Here is a 27,854-nt window from a genome sequence, read left to right as displayed (position 1 = left end):
AACAACAACAATAAAAAGTTTATGAATGAAATTATGGTGTCTTGTACAAGTTTTTTTAAAAGAATGCTAATAAGAATGATAATATTAAATTAACATAGCATATGGCTTCATACTCAACCTGTCATAGCACTTACTATTCTTAGAATTAACTGGAAGAATCAGGGGGCTGGGGCATAGTTCAGTGGTAAAGCTCTTATCCAGCATGCACAAGGCCCTGGGGTCAATTCCCAGCTCCAGGAAAAAAAAAAAACAAAAACAAAAACAGCAAGGATCAGAAGAAACCTGCATTTCTATGTGTAAAGCTTATAGTCTAGCTCTTAAAACCAAACTATGGTTCTATCCTCAATATTATATTGTAGAATGTAAATTAATAATGGGGTCTGCAGCTTTAGTTAAACATATTATATGGAATATTACAAGTAGAAAATACAATGACAAAATTAAAAACACCCAATGGGTTTTTAAATTTTTAATAAATTTTTTATTAATTAGAAAAATGAGCAGGGTAGGGTGGTGCATGCCTGTAGTCCAGCTACTTAGAAGGCTGAAGCAGGATTGTTTGAGCATAGAAATTTGGGGCAGCCTGGACAATGTAAATGAGACACTATCTCTTAAATTAAAAAAAAAAATTATTCCCCAACAATACACACAAAAAAATAAGAAAAGAACATGGAGTCATGAATTGATAGTGGCCAAATTATATTGTTGTGTGTACGTACAAATATGTTGTAATGAATCCCACCATCATGTACAAATATAATGCACCAGTAAAAGAAGTAGAAAAGAAAGAAAATTACTTACAAAGTCTCTGTTTAATCATGTATTAACTTCCTGGATGTTTCTTCTTACACTAAATTTTGTGACATGCAAGAGGGAAAATAATACATTGACTCTTTCCTATCTCATAATTCTTCCTATATTTCAAAAATAGAAATTATTTGAAAAATTTAAAACACTCAGCATTTTCACTGAACTTGAAGTAATTTAATAATGCAGATTGTGCCAGACATTAATTTGCTCGTAAACACTCACATACATACGCACAGGTATACATAAATAAATGCTATGGTTAAGTAACATGTATTTTCATGAGACAGTTAAATAATATAAAATGATCCATACAATGGTTTTAGGTATGAAATCTTTAAATATACCTGTATTGGATATTTTTAAAAATCTTAGAGCAGTTTTTATATACCTAAATGGAAAATTATTTTCAGGTTAAATCAATTTGTATAAAACTTTCTGCAAAACTTGAAGACTTTTAAAATAACATGAATTCAGTCTCATAAAAATTAAATCTATTAACCCTTAGTACTGAATGATAGAATACTATAGGCACTCCAAAATGTTTATTTTGCCTTTCAGAATAAATTATTTATTATTTATGATTGTGCTCAGTTTTCAGTATCTTAGATGTAATTTACTATTGTTTAATTGGTGGACATTGTATATAGTAGACTAATATTGCCTGTGACACATCTTTTCTATTTATATAAGTCATATTGTATCTACATTTAAAGATTTCTAAATGTATGTACTTTTATCACAGAAATGATCAAATTCATTGAAAAGAGAATATCAAGAATAAAAATAAAACCTTGCTGGGCACAGTGGCACACGCCTATAATCCCAGTGGCTTGGGAGGTTGAGGCAGGAGGATTTTGAGTTCAAAAGCCAGCCTTAGCAATTTAGTTAGGTACTAAGCAACTCAGCAAGACCTTGTCTCTAAATAAAATATAAAAATAGTTGCTTCTGAAGTGTTTCACTAATCAGTGGTTAAGTCCCCCTGGGTTCAATCCCCAGTAACAACAACGAAAGTAGTGAAACCAGATGATTGAGTAATGTAAAAGCTTAAAATTTAAGACTTAAAGGTTTTTTTTTCCTAATCCTAAGCAAGTTTGTCTACCTTTTTTTTTTTTCAAAGAAGGAATGAAAAAAATCTTAAATTATTCTTGTTCCTCAAAGTAAATATTATGGTGATGAAGAGGATGGGTTTTCATAATTACCTTGTCTATCACAGACAAAAAAAAGTTAAGTGGAGAGTTGCCTTATTCAATCATTGTATTTTAGTGCCCCTGTGTTTAGTTATTAAGTACTGGTTATGGTTAAATTGAATAAATATTACGTAAAGGTGAAGCGAAAGATAGACATGGAATTTAAGTAGAGGGTTCTAATATATTAGCTCTAATGTATCTTATGAGCATTGGTTAGGTCATAAAAAATATATTACCTTGAATGGTCTATAGTCAACACAGTATTGCAGGATTTTTTTTTTTTGACAAGAATATCCCGTTAGCCAGGTGCTGCGGCACATGCCTGTAATCCCAGTGGCTTGGGAGGCTGAAGCAGGATGATCATTAGTTCAAAGCCAACCTCAGTAACTTAGCAAGGCCCTAAGCAACTCAGTAAGACCCTGTCTCTTAATAAAATACAAAAAAGGGTTGGGAATGTGTCTCAGTGGGTAAGCACTTCTGAGTTTAAAAAAAGGGTAACAAAAAATCCCTTTATGTTATAAAATGAAGACGAATCTTGAATGTGTTATATTTTAATATATTTTAACATTGTATACATAAATGGCTGTATATTTTTTGTTTTTCAGAGTTGGAGGGCTATCCGGTATATTAATGTCTTATTGATAATGGCAGAACATCCACCACTACTGGATACAACTCAGATTTTAAGTAGTGATATTTCTCTTCTATCTGCCCCTATTGTAAGTGCAGATGGAACACAACAGGTAAGGAAACCAAAGTGTTTATTTCCTTATGGCTAGTACACATCTGTTTCTTCCACACAAGTGCAAAATTTAACATAGAATTAAACTTCACTATCATTGGTTCCTGCTAATTTGTGTTTTGAACTCCAGTTAAAATATTGTTTTTAGAGATGGTAAAATAATGAAACTGTTTTTGAAGTTGCTTCTGAAGTGTTTCACTAATTAATGGTCAAATTTTTCAAATGTTATTTAGTTGCCACTAAATTTGTTTTTGTTTTCCTTTAGATAAACAATTTACTAATCCTTCTACCTTAATGATTATTCTAAATCATTCCTTCAGGTCATTATGAAATTATGACTTAATGATACAATTAAGTAACTGCCTACATTATAACATAATAAAACTTATCTTCTTTTTCTTCCCATTATCTGCCCTTCACCAGACCCCCACCTTCCAAAAGCAAATACACAGTTCCTAAAAAGCTGATATGTTTTCCTAATACAGGACTTTAAAAGTGTAATTCTATGGTTGCACTGACTTACTTCCCCAGTATCCTAAAGGGATGGGAATAATGGGTTTTCATAAGTACCTAGTATGCAATGTGCTGATGTCTAGTTAGGCAATGTGTTTAATTTTCACAACTACTTTATATACTAGGTATTTTAATGTGATAGGTGAGGAAACAAAAACTAAGGATATTACAAATGATAATGAGGAGGAAAAGAAATAGTTTGGATATTTACTATATCACTGACATCATGTGAATTTTATGATCTCATGTAATTCTTTCAGCAATTCTGTAAGGTACACCTATTCTTATTTTTGTAAATGAAAGAAAATGAGTTTCAGAAAGGCTAAAACGTAAACAAGGTCATACAAAGTTTTTATTCCTTTTACAGATATTGTCTCCTTGGGAAGTTGTTTATTTGTTTGTTTAAGTCATAGTTTATTACTTTACAAATTCAGTATCCTGGACAATTTTTTGACAAGATTAGGGGCTACTGTCTTAACTTTGCCATTAAAAAATCATTAGTGGGAGCTGGGGTTGTGGCTCAGCGGTAGAGTGCTCGCCTAGCACATGCGAGGCCCTGGGTTCAATCCTCAGTACCACATAAAAATAAATAAATATATTGTTTCCAACTAAAAAATAAATATTTTAAAAAATCATTAGTGATTGGCTTGGGTTCTAAATGTTTTCTGTTTGTATAAACATGACAAAAAAGCATCATGTCCTGGTTTTAATTTTTACATGTGCTCAGCTTCTAGCAACAACTTCATTTCACTAACTTGCTTTTCATGGTCAAATTTAAGTCTGTTAAGGTTTTTTTTCCCACACAAAAATAATAGGTGTGGCAGATATTAACTTACTTTTACGAGACTCTTATTTTTTGTTATAATTTTTTGCTTCAGGCCAGTCACTGGTTTCAAGTTGTTGATAGTCTATGCATTGAAAAACACATCTATTAAGCAGCGATTATATTGACATAATTACTATGTTGTATATTCTGTTAAGGAGAAGTACACCAGGCTGAAAAACTATCTTATTGCTCTCAAGACTTCTTTCTCTGATTCCTTTTAAAAAGATAGTCTGTTGGCAGAATTTTCTTGAAATTTTGAGGGTACCATGGCTGTCATGTAACTGTAGTGGTGTAGATGGATATAGAGAAATGATCTGGGAATGGAAGAATCTGCTGGAGTAAAATTTAAAAGATCAAGTGGGTCCAGGAGTTCTATAGGATAGGGTTTTGGGTAGGGTAAAACAAAGCAAAAAAACACGTTTTAGGAGGTAAATAAAATCCCTGTATTCTAACTGTCAGGAAGAAAGCTAAAGATGAGTGGAAAGAGCACTGAATTTAGTTGATAGATTTGATTTAGATGACTTAAGCCAAAAATTTTAACTTATCCCTTGGTGTTTACTTCTCTAAAAAATGGAGGTGATGTGGGCTGGGGTTGTGGCTCAGCAGTTAGATTCTCAGCACCACATAAAAATAAGTAAATAAAACAAAAGTATTGTGTACAACTACAACTAAAAAAAAACAATGGAGGAAATGTCTTCTTAGGATAGCTGTAGTTATGAGGGTGAAATGAGTCTGAAAGAGCTCAGTAAATGTTTGCTAGATCCAATTGAAGCACTCAAATATTTTAAAACCTAAAGAAACTATAGATATGCAGATTTAAATCAATAGAAATAGTTTGCAGTAGATTAGAAAACTAGAAAAATAATTATGAAGGATGCATACTATACTGTAAATCTGAAAGTGTGAACCAATAGCCATGTAGAATGTATAACAAAACTAAAAAAAGATAGATAACAATTAGAGGTAGAAATACAATAAGTTTGACGGTTGACATTTCTTTACTTTAACTCAAGAACTTATTGATATGCTGAGTTTGAGTTTGCCTGTAGAGACCCAACACTTGGTTGATGCTGGATTAAAACAGTGAAATGAAAAACAATTCCAAATAGAGAAAAGTGTCATGTATAAGAATGATGTTAAAAATTTAGAATAACAGATATTTCACCTCTTATCTTTACTTTCTTGAGAATATTATACTATGTGGAATGATTTCTATTCTATCTCTTAGGATCATATTAATTTTGTTACAGTTGGCTATTTAAGATTATCAGTCTCACCAGGCTCAGTGGACATGCCTGTAATCCAAGTGGCTCAGAAGGCTGAGGCAGGAGGATCATGAGTTCAAAGCCAGCCTCAGCAACTTAGTGAGGCCCTAAGCAACTTTATCAACACCCTGTCTCAAAATGTAATATAAAAAGGGCTGGTGTGGTGGCTCAGTGGTTAAGTGTCCCTGGGTTCAATTCCCCAGTACCAAAGGGGGAAAAAATTAACCTTAGATAATTACAGATGATGCTAGTCTGTAACTCCAGCACTTTGGGAGGCAGAGGCAAGAAGATCACAAATTTGAGACCAGTTTGGCATCTCAGCCAGATTCTGTCTCAAAAAATAAGTGGTAGAGCAACCCTAGTTCAATCCCCAGTACTACAATCAATCAAAAATAAACCTCAGGCTTTTTTTTAATCAGAATTCTCTCTATTTCTTTAATCTCTTTACATTATTTTGTAACTTGTTTTATTTGTACCCACAGAATTTTACTTTATGGAGATGACTAAGAGAAACCACAGAGACCAGTACTACTGAAAGATGTTTATTACTTATATTTCCCAAAGAAGGCAGGCAAAGCTACAGAGAAAGCATCAGATTTTGGTCAGGAATTAGAAGTAAGAACTGGAAGAAAGCCTAAGCCAAAACCTTTACTGGGAAAGCCTTCAGGGAATAGAAGGCAGAGTAGAGTAAATAATCTAGGATTGGCTAGTTTTAATAATTCCAAGAGGCTTTGGGCTATAGAGTGGTTTCTGATTGCCTGTAAATAGCCCCACAATGATTTCAAGCAGGTCATTGGGACTGAAAATTTGGGATTGACAGATAAATGAGAAATATGTTCCTGGCCAGACCCTTGATAAAAATGATCTATTTCTGTGAAGAGGCAGTCTTTCCCAGGCAGATTGAAATGTTTAAGGGGCTCAAAGCTGAGGAAAGAAAGTATCATTAAGTTTTCAAAACCTGAATTATGGTCTTGTTAATGATGCACAATTTGAGAAATATTACAGAGGTAAAATAAATAAACAAGACTTGAAAGAATAAAAATTTCCCCAGGCATTTTCTTTGAATGTTCAGGTAGATAACAAGACCATTCACTAAAATAAATCTTATCAGTCACAGTAAGCAAGATTATTATTTTTTTGTGTGGGGTTTTGTTTTATTTGTTTGTTTCTGGTTCCAGATTAAACCCATGGCGCTTAAGCACTGATCCACATCCCAGCCCTTTTTATTTTGTATTTTGAGACAGGGTCTCTGTTGCTTAGGGCCTCACTGATTTGCTGAGGCTGGCTTTGAACTTGTGATCTCCTGCCTCAGGCTTCTGAGCCACTGGGTTTACAGGTATGCGCCACCATCCACAGCTACAAGATTATTTTTATGGGAACAAACAGCCTCAATCTCAGTAGTTACCAAAAGGTTTATTGTTCATTCTGCATGTCCTCCACAAATTAGCTGTGGCTGTGCCCATATAATCTTTGATGAGATGTGGCCTCTGTATAGATGTTTCGGGTGTCACAGTGGACAACATACTGACCTCTGTTAAAACATTGCAGACCTGCCATCAGTGGGCTGGGGGAAATCTTACTTAAGGGAAAGGCAACAAATATTTGTTAAAAAAAAAAAAATGAGTCTTCCACAATGAAGATAACAGAAGTGACAGCATGTTTGATATTTGAGAGAGTATAAGAACTTCATTTGATTTTGAGATATTTTGGGCTGTAATAAAAAAAGATAATAATAAATACCATTTGAGCTCTTACCATGTATCAGATACTGAGTTAGGCCCTTTACATTTAAATATAATGTCTTAAGAGACTAGCAGAATTAGAGAAGTATTCAGTTATTTGTTACTAAGTTAATTAAGTAATAGAGCATCTGAAAGGCAAAAACCAGGATTCAAAGCTAAATATGTAAGATCCCTAATCATGTAACGTGGTCTTAATCTCTATACAAATAGAGTTTAGATTCCAAGAAAAATACATTATTTAAGGCAGAAATATAGAATACTAAGGGTAACAAAGCCATTGGTATTTTTATTTTACTCTGTGGATTTTTAAAAGCCCTAGCAGTTGAAAAAAGGAAAAAACATGTAATTCCAATTGTACATACATGTACATCACAGAAGAGAAAATTCTGGACACAGGAAACTCTCCTTCCATTTCAAACTAAAGATTAGTTTTGGGTTTTTTAAATTTTATGTAAATAGAATTATAGAATATTGTTTTGTGTTTACCTTTTTTTACTCAATGTTGCATATATGGGATTCATAATGTTACTACCTGTAGCATAGTATTTGCTATGTTTAATATTTTGTTACATGAATATGTATGTTCTAGTTTCTTTATTTGTTCTGCTATTGATGAAAATTTGGGTTGTTTTCAATTTGGGGCTATCACAAATATTGCTTCAAGAACATTTTCACAATTGACTGGTTATACATGTGCATGCATTTCTTTGGGTATACTGTTGATAGTCAAATGCAGGGATCATAGGAAATATGTTTATTTGAATGGGAGCTGGCTTTTATTTTTATTATCTCTACTTATCCCAGAACACCTCAAAATCAGCTGAATTCCTTTCAGATTCCCTCAATACCAAAAGTATTGCTTCTTATTTCCCCAAAATTTCCACTGCCCATCTCTAGGATATGGTTATTTTTCTGCATCTCACTGATGGCTGAAAAAAATTTTTTTCCAAAGAAGCAGTACCAGTTTATACTTTCCTCAGCATTATATTGTTGGCAGTTGGTCTACAGCCAAACCAACATTTAGAATTGTGAGTCCTTTAGTTATTAAGGTAAATGTTTGTATCATTGGAATTTTAGAGGGAATATTCATGTGCCTCCTGTATAAATGAAAATAAATTTGAAAAATAATGATAAGAACATTTTCTAGGTTTTATTTTCTGTTTTTGCTTTTGTGAGAGATGGGGAAGATCCTCTTATCCATGTGTAAGTTTTTTAAATATTTGGTTTGGATGAGTCCAGAATTAGCCAACTCAGTCACATAGTTTTTGTTGTTTAATAATTATTATTTTAAGTAATAGTAGTTCATATTTTCCCCTTGCCTCAAAATATGATTAGAAAAAATCCTTTATTGCCACCACTTTTTTCTTTGATATTTTAAATTGTCTCCTAAATATCTTCCTGTGCCTGCTCCCATAGATAGGTAGGAATTATGACTGTGACAAACCATATAAATCATTGGATTTAAAATTGATTAGCTGTGATGATTCTCAAAGAATGCATTTTTTAGGAACTAAAATACAATTCAACTTCATTAGCATTTACTAAAGTAACCACTCCTAAGATGAACAAGTATAATTTCTGTCCCTAAAGATTTATAATTGTATATGCATATACTCCCTGCCATACCCACACATAATACTGTAAACAAGTATGTACCAAAAGTGCTTAATATTTGATTATATGTGAAAAAAATTTTACTTTTTATAAGATTTCAACATGACTTTGAATTATCCATTATGCTTCTCTTGGGGAGCGTCTGAATAAAATACCTGTTCTTTAATTAGTGAGCATCAATCCCAGGTCTCATATTTGTTTCTAAACATGTTATTAATCACTATACATTTCTCTGTACAATTCCAAAACTAGCATTTTAAAGCTAAAACAGCTGGTGAACCTGACACATTATTCTTATTATATACAGAAAGGAAATTAGCTACAGAGTACCTGTATACAAAGTATACTCTCTTCCTGGGATGATTTATGGTACTAATTAAAGATTTGGGGGAAGAAGGAAGATTGGTGCTATGCTTTAAAAGAGGGGAATGCAAGTTAAAATCTCAATAAGGATTTAAATACAAGAAACCTGAGAAAGGTATGGAACAGTGGAATCCCTCATCCACTGCTGGCACAACCATTTTGGGGAGGAGGGTGATCTGGTAATATATAAGGTAAAAAAGTATATACCCCAAATTTAACATATGCTTTTAGATGTATATCTTATAGAATGTTTTTTACATGTATACGAAGGCACGTATACATTCATTGCATCATGTAAGTGTTCCAAAACAGGAGAATGGATAGATTTTAGAAGATTCATACAATGAAATATTAGAATACTGTATACCAGTATTCCAGTGTATGAATTTATGCTGTGGATAAATCTCAAAAACTCAATATTGAGGGGTGGGGTTGTGGCTCAGTGGTAGAGTGTTTGTTTGCATGGGTGAGGCACTGGGTTGGATCCTCAGCACCACATAAAAATAAATAAGTAAAATAAATGTATTGTGTTCATATACATCTTAAAATTTTAAAAAAATCAATATTGAATAAAGTAATAAGTTATTGATATGTAAAGTGTGGTATCACTGATATAAACTAATCAAAACAAACCAAAACAATTAATAGAAAAATAATGTGTTAAGTCAGCTTTCTGTCCCTATGACAAAATACTGAGAAAAGCTTAAATGGAGGCAAGATTTATTTTGGCTCATGATTTCAGAGGTTTCAGTCCATGGTCACTTGGCTCCATTGTTTCTGAGCCTATGGTAAGGCAGAACATCATGGCAGGGAGCATATGGTAAAGCAAAACTGCTTACCTCAAGGGATTGGGACAAGATGGTCCCTTCAAGGACACTCCTCTGATGATCTAACAACCCCTTCCCACAAATTTCCTCCCAAAACAACCATCAGCTGAGGAGCAAGCCCTCAACATGTGAGCCTTTGGGAAACATCCCAGTTCCAAATGATAACACATATGTATTTATTTGTACTACAAACAGGTACATTAAGAATATTTTTTAAAGGATGAAAAAGATAATGCTCTAAGTTCAGCAAAATTATCTATAAACTTGTATAGCTCACCTTCAAAAGAGCATCATTTGTCAACATAATTCTGGAAAGAATGGATATAATACTTCCTGAGTTTCTGTATATTTGAAATATTTTATAGTAAAAAAGCTAATGACATGAGATTATGCATTATAGACTGGGTATTTGATAAAAGTTTTAAATGTTATATTCCAAATTTTAGATTTGAGATAATAAGCAATAAGTAGCCAATCAAGTTAAAAAATAGATAATAAATGATGAGAATAATCCTTGAGGGAAATTATTCTGGCTAGGAGAACATGTAGCCATGAGACCAGACCAGGAATATGCAGTGGCAGTAATGGCAGAAAGTGCTTTCATTTTCATGAAGTTGCTAGCTCAGTACAAGAACCAGGAGTTCAAAGTTGCTATACCCACAAGGTATAATCAGCTTCTAATTTTATATTTACTTATAATGACATGAATAATTCATGCTATCTCTGGAAAATAATGACACCTATTATAAATTCTATAGATTCTGAACTTGATCAGTAGAACAAAGAATCTAGCAGAGAGATTTCCCTAAAATCTTTAGGACATTCAGCATTCACCATTGGTCTGAAATTGTCCAGCCAACAATGGAAACAGAAATTCAGCAAGGAAACAAGCATTGGCCCTGGTCTCTCAGTAATCAGTGATTTTGCAGCCTTTCTTGGACTTGTGTAGAAAAGGCAGTGAAAGGTGTATTATAATAAGGATGGCAAGTCAACTCTTCATCACAGAAAAGCATTCTTCCCACAAACCCAGTTGGCAGCCTAGATATTTCCTTTATTAGGTTTATTCCCTTATCAGAGCCTGCCCCAGTTCCACCAATCCCCAATGAACAGCATTTAGCCAGATGGACCAATTACATGGCTTTCCTTAAAAACATTTATTCTGAGTTGAAGGTACATTCAGAATTGTATATACTGACAAATATGTAAATGAAAATTTTTTATTTTCAGTTTATTGCGGATTTAAATACCTCAGCATTCCTTACTAAGTTTGTGAAATATGTGTATAAAGTATATTGCATACATTTTGTCCTTAAACAATTCTCATTTTGTAATACAATTTGGTCGGAGCCATCAGTATTATGGGGTTAGTTTATGTTCCCTAGTGACCCTTAAAGTAAGCTCTCCTGCTTAATATAGAATAATGGTTATCAACTGTCGTCCCTGCTGCAGCATATACCACACTCCCATTTGTACCATTGATTGATGGTCGTAATGATCCATTTGGAATTTGAGGATGACTGCCCTTAAGGGCACTACCTGAATTGCTGGGTTTATGAATCACCCTCTGGTGAATATGCTCCCCCCCCCACTCCTGAAAATAATTAGTGTAGAATACAGAAATGTAGCTGAGGAACAAATGGGCCATTTCCTTAGTATGTCAGTTTGTTAATTTTAGATTTATTACAAAATGTGAGTGCAACTATTGCTGGCAGTGGAGGGCCTGCTGTGAAAATGCAACTTAAGATGTTCATGTGAAGTAAATTCCATTTTCACCTTTCAGAAGAATGGTAGTGTGGAATGTATTACATGTATTACATGGGGAAAGATGTTATTACAAAGGGATACACTTTGTACAACTTTCCGAAGCCTATTGGTTGCTTGTCTTTATCCCTTGGTTCAAGTTGTGCCTTTTGTAGAATACTGGACAAGTTTTTCATCCCTTATGTGACAACCCTCTGAATATTTGAAGTTTGAGATTAAGATACCCTTAGTTCATTTATTCTGCGTTTGTTCAATAAGTATTTAATTGACTCCTTTATAAAAAATTATTCAGGCTAATGGGTAACTACATCACTAGATGGAATGAAATCTGTTCTAGAATTAATTGGCTTCTCTGTCCATTCCTACATAAAGTAATGCAGATCTTTTTTTTCCCATCTTTTTTGGTGCATTACACATAGTGGAGGAATTCATTATTACATATTAGTTCATGTACACAATATAGCAATATATTTTGGCCAATATCATTCCTCAGTATTTGTCCTTCCCCTCTTTTCCTCCCTCCCCTTGGGCCCTTTCTTCTACTGATCTCCCTTCAAAGTAGTGTAGATCTTTTGTTAGAGAATACCAGCTGTAGAAGTGCAATTAAAGGAGGAATCTGGTCTTTTTTTTTTTTTAAGAAAAAAAATGAGTATGATAAAATTAAGATAGAATTTCAAACCTGAAAGGGAATACAGAAAAATAATCTAATTTACATTTTTTACAAATAGAGAAACTAAATAAAGTTCACAGCTAATTACCTTGTCCTAGGTTACACACTGAATGGCAGCATCAAGACCAGAATCTAGTTCTTCTGTTCCCTAGTCTCAGTCATTTTGAAGTAAAAAAGGAAATTGAGCTTAAATTCAAAATTTGAAAACATTTGATTCTAAGTAAATAATAGTTCAGTTGAAACAAATAAAGTAATTTGAAGATGACGCACCCTAATGAATGCCTTTTCAATACTGTCTCCTTGTATTTTTACTAGGACTGTTCATAAAACAGTAACTGAATCCATATGAAGAAATAGAGTATCCGTAAAAGTAACTAGGCAAATATATGTATTTTAATTCTTCTAATTTAAGAGAAATTTTCAGAGAGCAATAATTATACACTGTGTCGATTGACTTATAATGTATAAACATGTAGTTAATAATTGGCTAATGGCACAAAGGATGGAAGAGGGAACAGCTGTAAAGTAACAGTTTTTATATACAGTTGGAATTAGAAGGTACAACATTGTTATAAATTAAGAAGTTAATTGTAATCCTCAAGATATCTACTAAGAAAACAAATTAAAAGAATATAATAAAAACAGAACTCAAGTTAGAACATTAGGCAGTGTTTAATATACACACAAAAAAGTCAGTAACAGATGAATTGAGAAAAAAGGCATAATATATACAAAAAGCAAATAGAAAAATGGTAGATGTAAATTCTACTTTGTCACTAATCATATTAACTACAAGTGGATTAAACATAACAGTGAAAAGACAGTTATTGGCATGAGATAAAAGTCCATGGTCCAACTATGTGCTTTTTCACAAAGTACACACTTTTTAATCAAAGATACAAACCAACTGAAATTAAAGGATGAAAAAACATGTAGATGGGAAAATATACCATGTGAACTATAACCAAAGTAGAAGTGAAGGTCTCTATAATTATAATGAAACTGTATTGAGATCAAAGAAGTAAACTTATAAGTCAAAAAACATTACCAGAGCCATTATTAATTTTATAATGATAAAAGAGTCAGTCTACCTAATAAAAGATCTCCACAAACACCTGAAGTGATAATTGACAGAGTTGAAGGAAGAAATATACAATTAAACAATATAGCTGCAAACTTCAATACTCTGCTTTCAATAATAAATAGAACTAGGGAGAAGGTCAGCAAGGAAAATAGGAAATGTAAACACTGTAAATCTAACAGACATCTATCTGTAGAACATACCACCACCAACAGGAACATATATAATCTTTCCAAGTGCACATGGATCAGTGTTCATGATAATTTTTCGTTGCTGTGACCAAAAGAACAAGAACAATTAGAAGCAGGAAAGTTTTGGGGGGGCTTGCAGTTTTCAGAAGTTCAGTTCATGGTTGGTCATTTCTATAGCTCTGGGCCCAAGATGAGGCAGAAGGGCATGGCAGAGGAAAGCAGTTCAGGACATGGCAATGTGAAGTAGAGCTGTGCTCACCAGGGATTAAATATAAATCCCAAAGTCACTCTCCCAATGACCTACCACCTTCAGCTACACCTTACTTGCCTACAGTTACTACCCAGTTAATCCATATTAGCAGATTAATCCACTGATAGGTTAAGGTTCTAATAATTCAGTCATTTTACTTACCTCTGGCCGTTTTTGCATTGTCTCACACATAGCTTTTAGGGACACCACATATTCAAACCATAACACTAGGCCATAAAACAAACCAACCTCAAGAAATTTTAAAAGCTAGAAATAACACAATCTTTAAACACAATGACATGAAATTAGAATTCAGTTATACACAGAAATTTGGGGAAATCATATATATTATAAATTAAACAATATATTCATAAATAACTAATTGGCCAAAGAAGAAATCACAAGAGAAATTAGAATATACTTTCAGATAAATGGAAACAAAAATATAGCATACAAAACTATAAGTTACAGCTAAAGCACTGCTTAAAGGAAAATTTTTAACTAGGAAAGCCTATGTTTAAAAAAAAAAAAAAAGATCTCAGATCAATAATCTAACCTTCCACCTGAAACAACTAGAAAGAAAAGAGCAAACTAAATCCAATGAAGAGGAGACATCACCACAGACCTTACCTAAGTAAAAGGGATTATTAGAAAATAGTATGAACAGTTGAATGCCAACAAATAGATGCCCTAGATGAATTGGATAAATATCTAGAAAGCCACAAAATAATGAAAACTAAATCCAAAGAAAAAATATAAAATCTGAATATAACTGCAGCAAGTAAAATAATTGAATTTGCGTCCCAAAACTGTCCACCCAAAATCAGACCCAAATGACTTCTCCGTCAAATTCCAACAAACATTAAGGACGAATTAACAAACCTAAACCTGCAAAGCCATCACAGAAAACTACAGATCGATGACCCATATGAATATAAACACAAAATCTTCAACAAAATACTAGCAAACCAAATCCAGTAACTTGTAATTATACACTTCAGCTAACCTGGGACCTAATGCAGGAATGTAAAAGTGCTTCCTTAAACAAAATAACCATTGTACTATACTACATAATAGCAAAAGGACAAAAACCACACATAGTCATCTCACTAGGCTCAGAAGAAATATTTGACTGAACTCAACATCATTTGACTAAAAAAATAAAATAAGGGCTGGGGATGTGGCTCAAGCGGTAGCACGCTCGCCTGGCATGCGTGCTGCCCGGGTTCAATCCTCAGCACCACATACCAACAAAGATGTTGTGTCCGCCGAGAACTAAAAAATAAATATTAAAAACTCTCTCTCTCTCTCTCTCTCTCTCTCTCTCTCTCTCTCTCCTCTCTCCTCTCTCCTCTCTCCTCTCTCCTCTCTCCTCTCTCCTCTCTCTCTCTTTAAAAAAATAAATAAATAAATAAAATAAGGAACAGGGAGAAACTTCAACCATCTGCAAAGCACAAGCATGTGCACACGTGTGCACACACACACACACACTATATTTAGTTGTGAAAGAGTGAATGCTTTTCCTGTAAGATTAGAATTTAAGACATGGTTGTCCTGCTTTCACTGCTTCTCTTCAACAGTTATACTGGAAGTATAGCCAGGGCAAATAAGTAAGTAAAGAAATGAAAGGCCTCTAGACTGGAAAATAAAACTCTATTCAAATAAATAAATAAGGAATAAAACTATTCAAAGATAACTTGATCTTGTAAAAAGAAAATCCTAAAGAATCCATTAAAAACTATAAGAACTAATAAACTCATCATGGTTGTAGAATACAAGTTCAATTTCAAAAAATCAATTGTATATCTCTATATATGGACTGTCAGTGTGAAAATGAAATTAAGAAAACATTTTCATTTACAGTAGAGTCAAAAAGAATAAAATCGGAATAAATTTAACAAAATAAGTACAAGATTTATACTCTGAAATCTATAAAACATCATTGGAAGAAATTATGAAACATGGAAAAACATCCCATGATCAAAGATTAGAAGACTTTATGTTAAGATGGCAGTACTCATCAAAGTGTACATATTCAACATATCACCTACTAAAATCTCAGCTTATTTCTTTGCAGAAATTGATGAGTTGAGCCTAAAACTCATATGGAAATGCAAGGCACCCAGAATAACAAAAAGAACATAGTTGGAGGATTCAACATTTCCCAATTTTAAAATTTAACTACAGAGTTAAAGTAATCAAGACATAGCATAGGATAGACAGAGATCACTGGAATAGAATTCATGGTTCAGAAAAAAACTTTACCTTTATGGTCAGTTGATTTTTGACAAAGGTGCTTAGGAGAATCAATGGGGAAAAGAATAATCTTTTCAATAAGTAAAGCTACATAACTCAGTTATCCGCATGTAGAAACATGAAGTCAACTTTACCATCCCATATATAAAATTAACTAAAAAGTGAGTCAAAATCCTAAAAAAGGGGTTAAACTTGAGACTCTAAAAATAGGACATAGAGATACATCTCTATGATTTTGAATTATAGAATGGTTTCTAGATAAGACACCCAAAGTACAAGTAAGAAAAGAAAAATATAGTGTACTTCCTCAAAATTTAATGGTTTTGTGTGACAGAAGACACTACCAAGAAACTGAAGAAATCCCTCAAAATTGGGAGAAAGGGTTTGTAAACCATTATCTGATAATGGGCTTGTGTTCAGTATATATAGACAGCTCTTACAACTCAATGAATAAACAACCCAATTAAAAGGTGGGCAGAGGATTTGAAAAGTTGTTTTTCAAAGTTATTTATATATCCAATAAGCAAATGGAAAGATTCTTAGCAACATTACTCATCAAGGAAATGCTAGGGTGACTAGAATATAAAAGGAGAAAGCCATTTGTGGTGTTGCATGCCTGTAATCCCAGAGACTCAGGAGGCTGAGGCAGGAGGATCATAAGTTTGAGATCAGCCTGGGAAACTTAGTGAGATACTGCTTCAAAAAATGAAAAGAGATGAAGATGTAACTTAGTGGAAGAGTGCCCCTGGGTTCAATTCCCAGTTTAGTGTAAAGAGAGAGAGAATAATGCTGGCAAGGTTGTTACACTGGTAACTCCGTTTTGTAAAATAATCTGGCAGTTCCTCTATTAAACAGAATTACCGCATGACCCAGCAATTCCACTCATAGGAGAAATCAAAACATTCCCATGCCAAAAATAATAATAATAAGGTTATACAGCAGCATTCATAATAGACAAAAAGTGAAATCATTTCTAATATCCATTTGTAGGCAAATGGATAAACAAAATGTGATCTATCTATACAATGAAATAGTATTCAGCCATAAACTGGCAAGGGAATCCTTCATTATAAGCTACAACCTGGATGAACCTGGGAAACATTATACTAAATGAAAGAAGCCAGGCATGACAGCCTACAAAGGTTTTTTTGAGTTAATGAAAGTGTTCTAAAATGTGCTGTGGTGTTGGATGTACAACTCTGTATACTAAAAAACCACTGTATTGTACATAAGACTATAAAGATTTTTATCCTATATGTGTTCATGTGATTGTTAAGGATTCATAAATTATTATAAGATTGTTACCCGTCTTACTTTGATAAGTGGATTGAAGTTATAAAATCAATTTTAAAATTAAAGCATTAATAGATTATAATTTTTAGATACAGGGGGTTTAATAATAGTAGGGACACTGGCACTGTCTACTTCCTTACGTATTTAGCTACATATAGTATATGTTTACTATGAATATATTGACATACTCCAAGATCAGAGAACAAAGATAAAATAACTAGATATATGGCTTTAAAACAAAACACATTTGGAAACAGCATACTCTTAAATTCTTAATTGTTAACTGACGTTGAATGATCCAGAAGCAGATGCTACTACAGCTCTTTGTTGATTTAGTTGCTATGGTGACCAGATACATTCATATACAATAGGAAGCTTACTGTACATTGGCTAATTTGATAGTGAGGTTGGAGGTTGGTATTGATGAGTATACTGGTAATTGGTTATTCCTTTAACATCCTGCTTTTACATGCATTCAGCTCTAATGATATAAAATGTTACCGAAATGGTTTCTAAAGGTTGCCTTATTAGACTAAAGGCAATGTGAAATTCGACTTGCCAATGAAGATTACCTCATTATTTAGTGAATCAGAACAAATTGGAACATCTGGAAACAGAAACTGTTGAATCTTATAGCAGCCATTGGTAGCTGTGGGAGCAGCAGTTGAATGAGAAAATTAAAGAGGATGCAAGCAACCGTAAGTAAAGTGCTAAGGTTTTAGAAGTGGTTTTACTATGTTTATGATTTAGCACTTCAATCAGATTTTATAATTTGTATCTAAATCTTATGTGTTTATGTGTAAGTAAGATCATGATACATTTTTTTTAAATGTGGACTCTTGTTAGGGAATAAAAACCACAAATTTGCTAGTTTCAGAGTATTAAAACTATTGAATGTTTACACATAAAATTTCATTAAATCTATAGTTACTGGGGCTGGACTTGTGGCTGAGTGGTAGAGTGCTTGCCTAGCATGCGGGTTTGATTCTCAGCATCACAGATAAGTAAATAAAAAAATAAAGGTATATTTTTAAAAATCTGTAGTTACCTATATTGTTAGGGAATACTGTGGTTTAATTTTTTAAAAAACAACTTTGTATTTAAAACTATTAGAACACTAATACTTTAACATGCAAATTATTTGTGTAAATGAGGTTGTTTTAGCCTATATCTTATATTTATTGCGAAGAAATTATATATGTGTATATATGTATGTATACGTTATTATTGTTGTTGTTGTTGTTGTTATTATTATTATTATTATTTTGAACTCAGGGGCACTTAATCACTGGGCCACATCCCCAGCCCTTTTTATATTTTGTTTAGAGACAGGGTTTTGCTAAGTTGCTGAGGTAGGTTTTGAACTTATGGTCCTCCTGCCTCAGCCTCCCAAGCTGCTGGGATTTCAGGTGTGTGCTACCACGACCAACCAAGATAATTATATTTTGACATTTGCCTTTAGGTTAAAATTTGTAATATCATTGTAGCAGCTGTTTTTAAAGTCTATTTACAATCTTTATAATTTGAGTGTAGAATTTCAGAGTTCATGTATCTATTATATTATTATAAATGTGAAGATTTTCAAAGCTATATTAGGAAAACTATGACAGATTGCTATAAGACACCTGAAGTAAACAACTATTTTGCAGGCACAAATTAAAAATTTAAAAAGTGTTCTCAGTAATTATGTTTTAGTTTGTTAATATGATTGAAGTGCCTGTCTCACTGTATATACTCTTATTTAGATATTTTATTGTGAAGTTCAAAATAACCTAACAACATTTGTCATTCATATAACTTTGTCATAAAACTTTTTAAAGTTCAATAACTTATTTTTAATTACTCGAATAACTTATTTTGATCCAGTCCCATTATGTTGTGAGAGATTTAGTTCTAAATCTCAATATAAAAACTTGCATGATAGTGATCATAATTAATTGATTTTATTATATTGATGAAATTTATGTAAGAAAATTTAATCTTCTGTGAAAAAACTGTCAGCATTTAAGATAAACTTTTATTAACAGAAGCATAAATTTTACTTTAAAGATAGTTTATTTTCAAAATGTAGGCAGTTCATGTGAAACTGAACTGGAAATATTTCATGTTAAAGAAGTACAGTTATTGCCCTTGGCATCGTAGCAGCGTCTCCGGATCATTCCTCTTTCCCCTGGGGCCCTTGTCTTCCTGTCCCTGGAACCTCTGCAGACCAGCTGTCTGCAGTCGCCCCCTGGCTATAGCTCCACGGTAGGGCGCTTGCTTGGCCTATGAGAGGCCCTGGGTTTGATTCCCAGTTCTAAAAAAAAAAAAAAAAAAAAAGAAGTACAGTTATTGTTCAGTACACTCTGTATGAATAGTGAGTATTTTAAGCTCAGTCCTAAAATGGACAAAATGAACGAGTATAAAAATGCTTCTATTAAAAATAAAGTAAAATACAACTTTAAGATAATGATATTGTCATTATTCTCTGGGTAATCTTGGTACCTGCACTTATTTTTGATGCCAATTAATAAAGAACAGTATTAGGATGGTTAGAAAAAAACTTGCAAACCCAAATGACACATGGAAATTCGAATTGACCTTGATATTATGATTATTGTGCAATCTTTTAAGTATCCTTTAAAATAATTTCTTTTTATTTAAAAGGGGAACATTTTAAATAATGACCTTTCAAGAAAACTGACTTTATAAACTGAAGATTTAATTGTTGCCAACCCTTATTTTATGTGTGTGTGTGTATATGTTGATGTTCAGTGGGATGTGTGGCACTCTTGTGCAGTTAGAATCCTTTTTTATAGGATCAGTAAGTGAATAAAGAAAGGTATCTATTTATAAGCCATTCTGATATAGGCGAGAATAAATCCTTCTTTGTATATGTATAAAGATAGAAGTGTGTGCAGGTACATACCTGAATACACTCACATATGCACACGTTGTATATTTGTGTGTATCAGAAATAAATCATTTTCCTACCATTGTCAGAAAATGAATTATTCTACAAAGTTTGAATAATTAATTTGTATTGGTTTAGAAAGAAATATTATTTATTTATTTTAGAGTATATTATGTGTCAGGCTCTGTGCTAATGTCGTACATACAGTGTTTCCTTAATCCTTCAGAAACACTACAGTTTAAGTACTGTTACTTCCATTTTAGAAAAGAAAACTAAAGTTCACAGAGTTTAAATAATTTGCCTAGTAATTGCACATCATAAGTAACTAAGTAAGATTTGAGCACAGAATTATCTCACTCAAAATGTATATTCTTTTCTCTCATAATGACTTTATTTCTAAAAAGCAGTTACAAAGACAAATGAGCCTAAACAACAACAGAAAGACGCAAATGTTTTCTAATTATTGCATGTTATACCCTATACTCTTCTGTCTTAACATTGTAACTGTCTTGTCTCCCTTACTAATTTACCTTTGTATATCTGAATCCTTAGAGTGCCTAACATGTAGTAAGCTCATTGTCAAATAAATGAATTAAACGAGAGTGGGCAGTTAACTCATCTTGTCTAAATGTTGGCATCATACATATTCTCAAGTTCATTATCTTTCATAATAAAAACCAAGTTCAAATTCAGTAGTTTTGAGGACTGTGGGAATATGATGTAGCTCAGTGATAGAGTGCTATGCCTAGCTTGCATAAAGCCCTGGGTTCAATCCCCAACACCCCCCCCAAAAAGAAAATTCATGAGTTCAGTAATTTTCTTTTATTTGATTTACAAACCTTAATCTCTATTTGGATTTAAGCTGAAATATATTACATTATTCAGCTCACAGATTGACAAGATAGTCTATTGCAGCTAATGCTTGATTCAGAATTCTTATAATCAAGTCAATTTAATAGAACTTTAATTTATAAAAAATGCAGACTTGTTTGTGAATTAATAGTATATTCAAATGTAATTAATTTTCCACCTTCATTTTTTAGCAAATTCAGGTGATGAGTTCAAATTTAGACATAGTAAGGTTGTAGTTTCTTAAGCCAAGTAAGAGTAATTAGAAATTAAATTTGGGAGCTTTGGTTGTCCAGAGTACATTGTCTAATACAGACATTAACTACATATGACTATTTAAATTAATTAAAGTTAAGTAAAATTATAAACTCTGTTCCTCATTTTCACTAGTCACATTTCAAGTGCTAAGTAGCCACATGTGGCTAGAGGCTATAATAACAGCAACATAAATAAAGAATAATTTCATCATCACAGTTCTATAAGCACCAGTGTTGAAGCCAGAGGAAAAGATTTAGGTCATTTAAAGATGTACCACTCTGACTAAAAAAATAAATCTATTGACATCTTACAAAAGGCTCATGTTATAGCAGATATGACAACATGTAAATACCTGAATATAGTTAAGTGCTAAGTGTTATTATTATAGAAGGGTATACAAAATGCCATGGACCTAAGAGTAGAATAATCTAATTCTAGTTTAGGGTGTTGGAGCCTTAAAGGATGGGTAGAATTTACTGAAGAAGAAATTATTTGTTCACAGGCTAAGTTCTCAGTTGGAGCAGTTGAGATACCCCATTCAGCATCGGAAAATTTCAGTTAGAAATCAAGTCCAAATTAATTAATTGATTAATTAATCAAACTGTCGAGCTAGAGAACAGTAAGTCAGTCACAGACCAAGAAATGAAGGTGAGGGGTTGGGGATGTGGCTCAAGCGGTAGTGTGCTCGCCTGGCATGCGTGCGGCCCGGGTTCGATCCTCAGCACCACATACCAACAAAGATGTTGTGTCCGCCGAGAACTAAAAATTAAATATTAAAAATTCTCTCTCTCTCTCTCTCTCTCTCTCTCTCTCTCTCTCTCTCTCTCTCTCTTAAAAAAAAAAGAAATGAAGGTGAAACTATTGACCATTGTAACACTAGATTGAAAGGAAGAGACAGATGGATAGCTGGAAAGCTAAAATATCAGTAGGGAAAAATATAGAAAGTAAGGGGAATTGCAGATACTGGACGAATTCAGAGGAAATCTCATAATTTTGTATTCCTGAAATATTCTATCTTGTAAATTGGTAGGGTAGGGAAAACACCTTAAAGTGGCAGATGTACATTGATAAAATGATTTGCTCATACAGTGTTTACAGTAACAGTTAACATGTATGTGGGTAATGCTTACTGTATACCAGTCACTGTCCTAAACACTTGACATACATTAACTCATTTAAGCATCACATCAACCCTATGAGTACTGAGTTAATTTTATTGTCTTCACCAAGGATTAAAGGAATGAATGGTTTAGTTTAGCTAATCATTGCTAAAGGTGTGTTATCAGCTGTTCAAGGATACAGGCCCAAAGGATTTTTCCCTTATTGTTTTCAACTGCATTGGGAAACAGTTGGCATAAACAAGCAGTTAGATAAGGAGGGGTTAAAAGGATTAGGCATTCCAGATGTTTATGTGCTTTCTGTAATGGGTTGTTACTGTTAGGGGCTGAATTGTCCTCACCACCCCCCCCCCAATTCAAATTTTGAAGTCTTCTCCTTAGTACTTCAGACTGTGACTGTATTTGGAGATAGGGTTTTAAAATCTGAAACTAAATTAAAACGAGGTTTTTAGGGAGAGTCCTAAAGTAATAAAACTAGTGTCCTTATAACAAGAGGAAATCAGGACAGACATATGCCAGGGGTAAGAACATGTAAAGACACAGAAGAAAACAGCATTTCGAAAGCCAGGGACGGGGTTATGGGGGAGGAGGCCCTGTCAAGACCTTGATCCCCCAGAATTTTAAGAATATGAATTTCTATCATTCTTTGTTACTACAACCCTAGCAAACTAGTATAATGACCAAGATCATTCATTTCTAAACACTGGAAATATGAATATATATTTTTGAATTCTGGGTGGATTTTCTTGTTCTGATTAACCATCTGCTGACTTTCAGTAACTGTTTACTTTATTCTCTTCAGACCTAACTTAATATCAGTGACAAATATAAGTTGTGTGTCCTTTGAATGGACGTTTTTGGTTTCATAGATCATATTCTATAAAAATATAGCTGTCATTTTTAGGAGCCAATACATGATTAAATATTTTATAATTAGGTAAATATCTTAATAAATAATTTCAGTTGTTAAGAGTGGTTTTGAAACAAACTTTTTCTAAGTTCAAAAAGTTAAAATTTTGTTAACCATATAGAATACATTACTTAAAACAATTTATTTTTTTCATTTTTTTCTTTTAGAGATTCTAAAATTTTTGCACTAACTTTACAATGATATTAAATCTTTTAGGAAAATAAAAAGTAGTGATATTTTCTAGAGCAATAAATAATAGCATGATTTCTCTGATTGGCATCTGCAATTTAAGAAAAATTATATTTAAAAACTCTCTTTTTTTTGGGGGGGGGATTCAGATTAGGGGAGAAATAACAGGCTCTTCACCCTTAAGAAAGGAACCTAAATACATGTACAGTCTTAAATGGTTCTGTGGGACAGGTGTAATGTGTTTGTTTTTCTCATTCTCATTTTACTTAAAGAAGTTAGACTTTAAAGTAAAAGGGAAGCAGGGATTAAGGAATGATCATTGGAATGTAAAAGAATATTTTCAAGGTCATATTTAGTAGTAATTAGCAGCAGTTGAAATTAGATAATAAGGTATAATTTATACCCAGCTGCTAATGTTTTTAAAATATTCACTCATAATTCTGTTTCCTTTAAAATACATGCAAATGTTGTTAATAAATGATTATACCTTGACATTTGAATAAATTTTATTTGTATAGAAAAGGATGAATAACTAAATTTTAGCACCTTTATTCATAGTTCAAATTCCACATTGGTACCCAAATCCTACATTTTTTTAATTATTTTTTTTAATATTTTTTTTTTAGTTGGACACAATGTATTTATTTTTATGTGGTGCTGTGGATCGAACCCAGAGCCTTGCGCATGCTAAGCAAGCGCTCTACCACTGAGCCACAATCCCAGCCCCAATCCTGTATTTTTTGTTATAAATATTCATTTGGATTTGCCTCGCTTGAAGTGCCTGATTGATGTAAATTGAATTTTAAGTTTAATGCACTGGAGGAGTATAAGGAAAAAGCTTGTTGAATCATTTTATAAAATGAGGTAACCTTTTGACTAATACCAGTAATTACCTTTTAGTTTACTTTAAAAAAAATAAATCTGGATTGGACTAAGTAATATCTCTTATTTATCTCTTACTTTTCCCAAAATGTACAGTCTGTTTGTTTAACAGTTTTTGCCAAATCTCTGCTATCTATGCCCTCTTGTATTACTGTTTTTTTCTTACTCCAGGATCATATTTTTCTGTTCTGCTTTTTCAAAACTTTATTTTTGTATCCCAAAATGAACAATTTTTTCTTTGGTTATCTTGTAATTTGTTTCTTTCACTCTCTTCCATAATTCTGGAAGCCATTATCAGTATCTTTTTATTATTTATTAAAGAATTTAGGAAGTATTAAATTTTAGTTGTATTTTTCTAGATTTTTGTAGTCTTCATTGGTGTGTCTACTGGGCATATTTATGGCTTTACTTAGTGACATTTTCATTACCCTTTTTGTGTTTAACATTTTTATATTCATATACAATACATATTTCCATATTTTACCAATTAAAAGTCTACATAATATGGCATTGTTTTTTAATTAATTTATTGGATTTATTTAATCAATTATACATGACAGCAGAATGCTCTTTGGTTCATTGTACACAAATAGAGCACTATTTTTGACTTCTGGTTGTACCCAAAGTAGAGTCACACCATTCATGCAGTCAAACATGTACCTAGGGTAATGATGTCCATCTCATTCCACCATCTTTCCTACCCTCATCACCCACCTTTGCCCTTTCCTCCACTCATCCCATCCCCCCCCATTATGGATTAGCATCCACTTATCAGAGAAAACATTCAGCCTTTGGTTTTTGGGGGGATTGGCTTATTTCATTTAGCATAATATTCTCTATTTACCTACAAATGCCATAATTTTATTCTCTTTTATTGCTGAGTAATATTCCATTGTGTATATATATACCATGTCTTTATCCATTCTAAATGGCATTATTTACAGTCACCATAAATGTTAATCTGCCCTTTATACAAAACAAGTTTTAAGCCTATGTTTGTCTATTACTCAAGAAATAATGTTAGTGAATATTTACGTTCAGAATGTACTTAAAATGTTCTTTAACTCTACATATCTCTGTTCAAATGATTGAAGGAATTATTGGTATATATTCAGATAATTGTTTTTATTATTTGTCTAATCACTAAAACCATACAGAAGTTCTCAGCATTTGCAGTAATGGATGGCAAAGACAAACTGCTAGGCTAATGTTTTGCACTAATAGTGAAAGGTCTCAAACAGATCTGTTTCTACAAATTTTAAAAAGCGGGGGTGGGGGGGAAAGTAGAGAAACATTGAAGAACTTTTACAAATAGTGTAATGGAACTGTCATGTTTGAATTCTGATTCTTTAAGTAGTTTGGGTTAGAAGATCAGGAGTGCATTTGAGATGAGTAGACTTAAGAACATGATTATTTCTGTGAAATTTGAAGATCTTAAGAATTAGTTTTAAAAGTCTAATAAAGTACCATAGAATCATTTCATTATATTGTATTTGTAAAATATTACCCTATATGCTAATATAGAAACATCAGTGAAATAAGTCATGAAATGATGAAGAATTGACCAGAGTTTCTCACTTGTCACATTTCTGAGTTAGTTTGTTTATAAGATTTTCTGGTCATTGAATAAGGTAATATATATTAAGATGCTGTACTAACTTTTGTATAATTATGCTGGATATAGGTTTTTTGACATATTTTGTCTCAGGTTAAATAATCAGTTGTAGTTCTCCCCTTTCTCTTCTCCATTCATCACGTTGTACTATTATTTGTAATGAAAATTTCTGCATTTGTGGCAGATAAATGTAAAGTGGCATTAAAATCCAGATAGGTAAAGATATGAATTCTACATTTTGGAACTGAACAAACATCTGTTGATTATTTACTGGGAAATCTGAGTGGCTTAGGATTTAGGCAGGAACCTTTATTTGGAAGTAGCCCTCCTTTGATCTGTGATGCTAACAACAGTGAAGTGATCCTCAACCACACATGATCTATATATGTTAGTTCTTCTGACTACACATTTTCAATTTAGTCTTTTGGAAATAACTACCTCATTGGTATTGGTGACATACCTTGAATCTTAAAACTCTCTCTGCCATACCAGGTAATTTTATCTGTTTTGTCTCCTACTTTGTCCCAATTATCTAGAAATAAGCCCCATGTGTAATAAGACTTCAGAAAATGTATGCTGAATGAATTCCATATACCTCCCAGTCCTCATTGTTCAGCTGCTTATTCATGGAACAAAGGTTTATTAACCTGGGCTCTTAGGTATAGTTTGTTTTAGTTTGTTGTTTTGTTTTGGCAGCACCTTATAAACCCAGGGGCACTCTATCACTGAGCTACATCCCCAGCCTTTTTTATTTTTTATTTTGAGATATAGTCTCACTAATTACCCTGGCTGGTCTTGAACTTGAGATCTTCCTGTCTTAGCCCCCCTAGTTACTGGGATTAACAGGTTCAAGGTGTTTGCTTTTATTCTACTGGAATAGTAACTGCTCAGTATAAAACTAACCAAATAATTGCACAAAGTAATTTTAAATAGTAATAAGTACTAGGTAAAAAAATAAAATATATCAATATGGTAAAATGTATGAAGTAGATGTATACCTTATAATTTGGCAGTGAGGGAAGTCTCTTTGAGGAGGTGTTATTTGAGATAGCAGAATATTGATAAGGAGCCAGCCTTGTGAAGATCTGGGAGAAGAATCATAATTTTAATATTGTCTAAATAAAACTTGCATAGAGAGATATTTATAAAATTCATTTAAAACTGTTTCCTTGCCCCAAATTGTCCAAGGTTTGTGACTCTTGGAAGTCAAAAGAGGTGACTACTTTTTTACACTTGCATTTTTTTCTCTTAGTTATCTTTGATTACTCGTGGTTCTTTGATAACTGTGACAACTGTTAAACTATTTTATAATTCAATATTTCTCTGTTGTCTGTTTCATTATTTCTGCTCTTATTTTTGTTTCATTTTACTTTCTTTGGATTAGCACTATTATCAATAAGTTAGACACTTAATATATTAATTTTCCATCTTTTCTATTGCAAGTATTTAAAAGTCTTTGTTATGGGTGCAGTGGTGTACATCTGTAATCCCAGTGGCTTAGGAGGCTGAGGCAAGAGGATCGAAAGTTCAAAGCCAACCTCAGCAACTTAGTGAGGCCGTAAGCAACTCTGTCTCCAACTAAATATAAAAAAGGGCTAGGGATGTGGCTCAGTAGTTAAGGCCTCTGGATTCAATTCCCAGTACTAAATAAATAAATAAATGTCTTTGGTTTTTTTTTTTTTTTTTTTTTTTTTTTTTTTTTTTTGATGAATACAATTCTGTCTGCATCCTATGTATTTTATAGTGTTT

At 32.8% G+C, this 27,854-nt stretch overlaps 1 protein-coding gene and 1 pseudogene across 1 annotated transcript in view; both read left to right on the top strand.

Moving 5' to 3' along the window:
* Positions 1 to 27,854, top strand: part of Fndc3a (fibronectin type III domain containing 3A) — a 161,204-nt gene that overhangs the window by 24,016 nt on the left and 109,334 nt on the right. The window contains exon 2 of the mRNA XM_026393672.2: positions 2,603 to 2,740. Coding sequence (XP_026249457.1) covers positions 2,642 to 2,740 — 99 coding nt within the window. The 5' untranslated portion in view covers positions 2,603 to 2,641. The remainder of the gene's footprint in view (positions 1 to 2,602; positions 2,741 to 27,854) is intronic.
* LOC113186272 (COP9 signalosome complex subunit 8 pseudogene) lies at positions 10,593 to 11,095 on the top strand (annotated as a pseudogene).

This window comes from Urocitellus parryii, chromosome 2 (assembly GCF_045843805.1).
Source record: "Urocitellus parryii isolate mUroPar1 chromosome 2, mUroPar1.hap1, whole genome shotgun sequence".
In the NCBI taxonomy this organism is placed as follows: Eukaryota; Metazoa; Chordata; class Mammalia; order Rodentia; family Sciuridae; genus Urocitellus; species Urocitellus parryii.
This window is presented reverse-complemented; position numbering and strand designations above follow the sequence as displayed.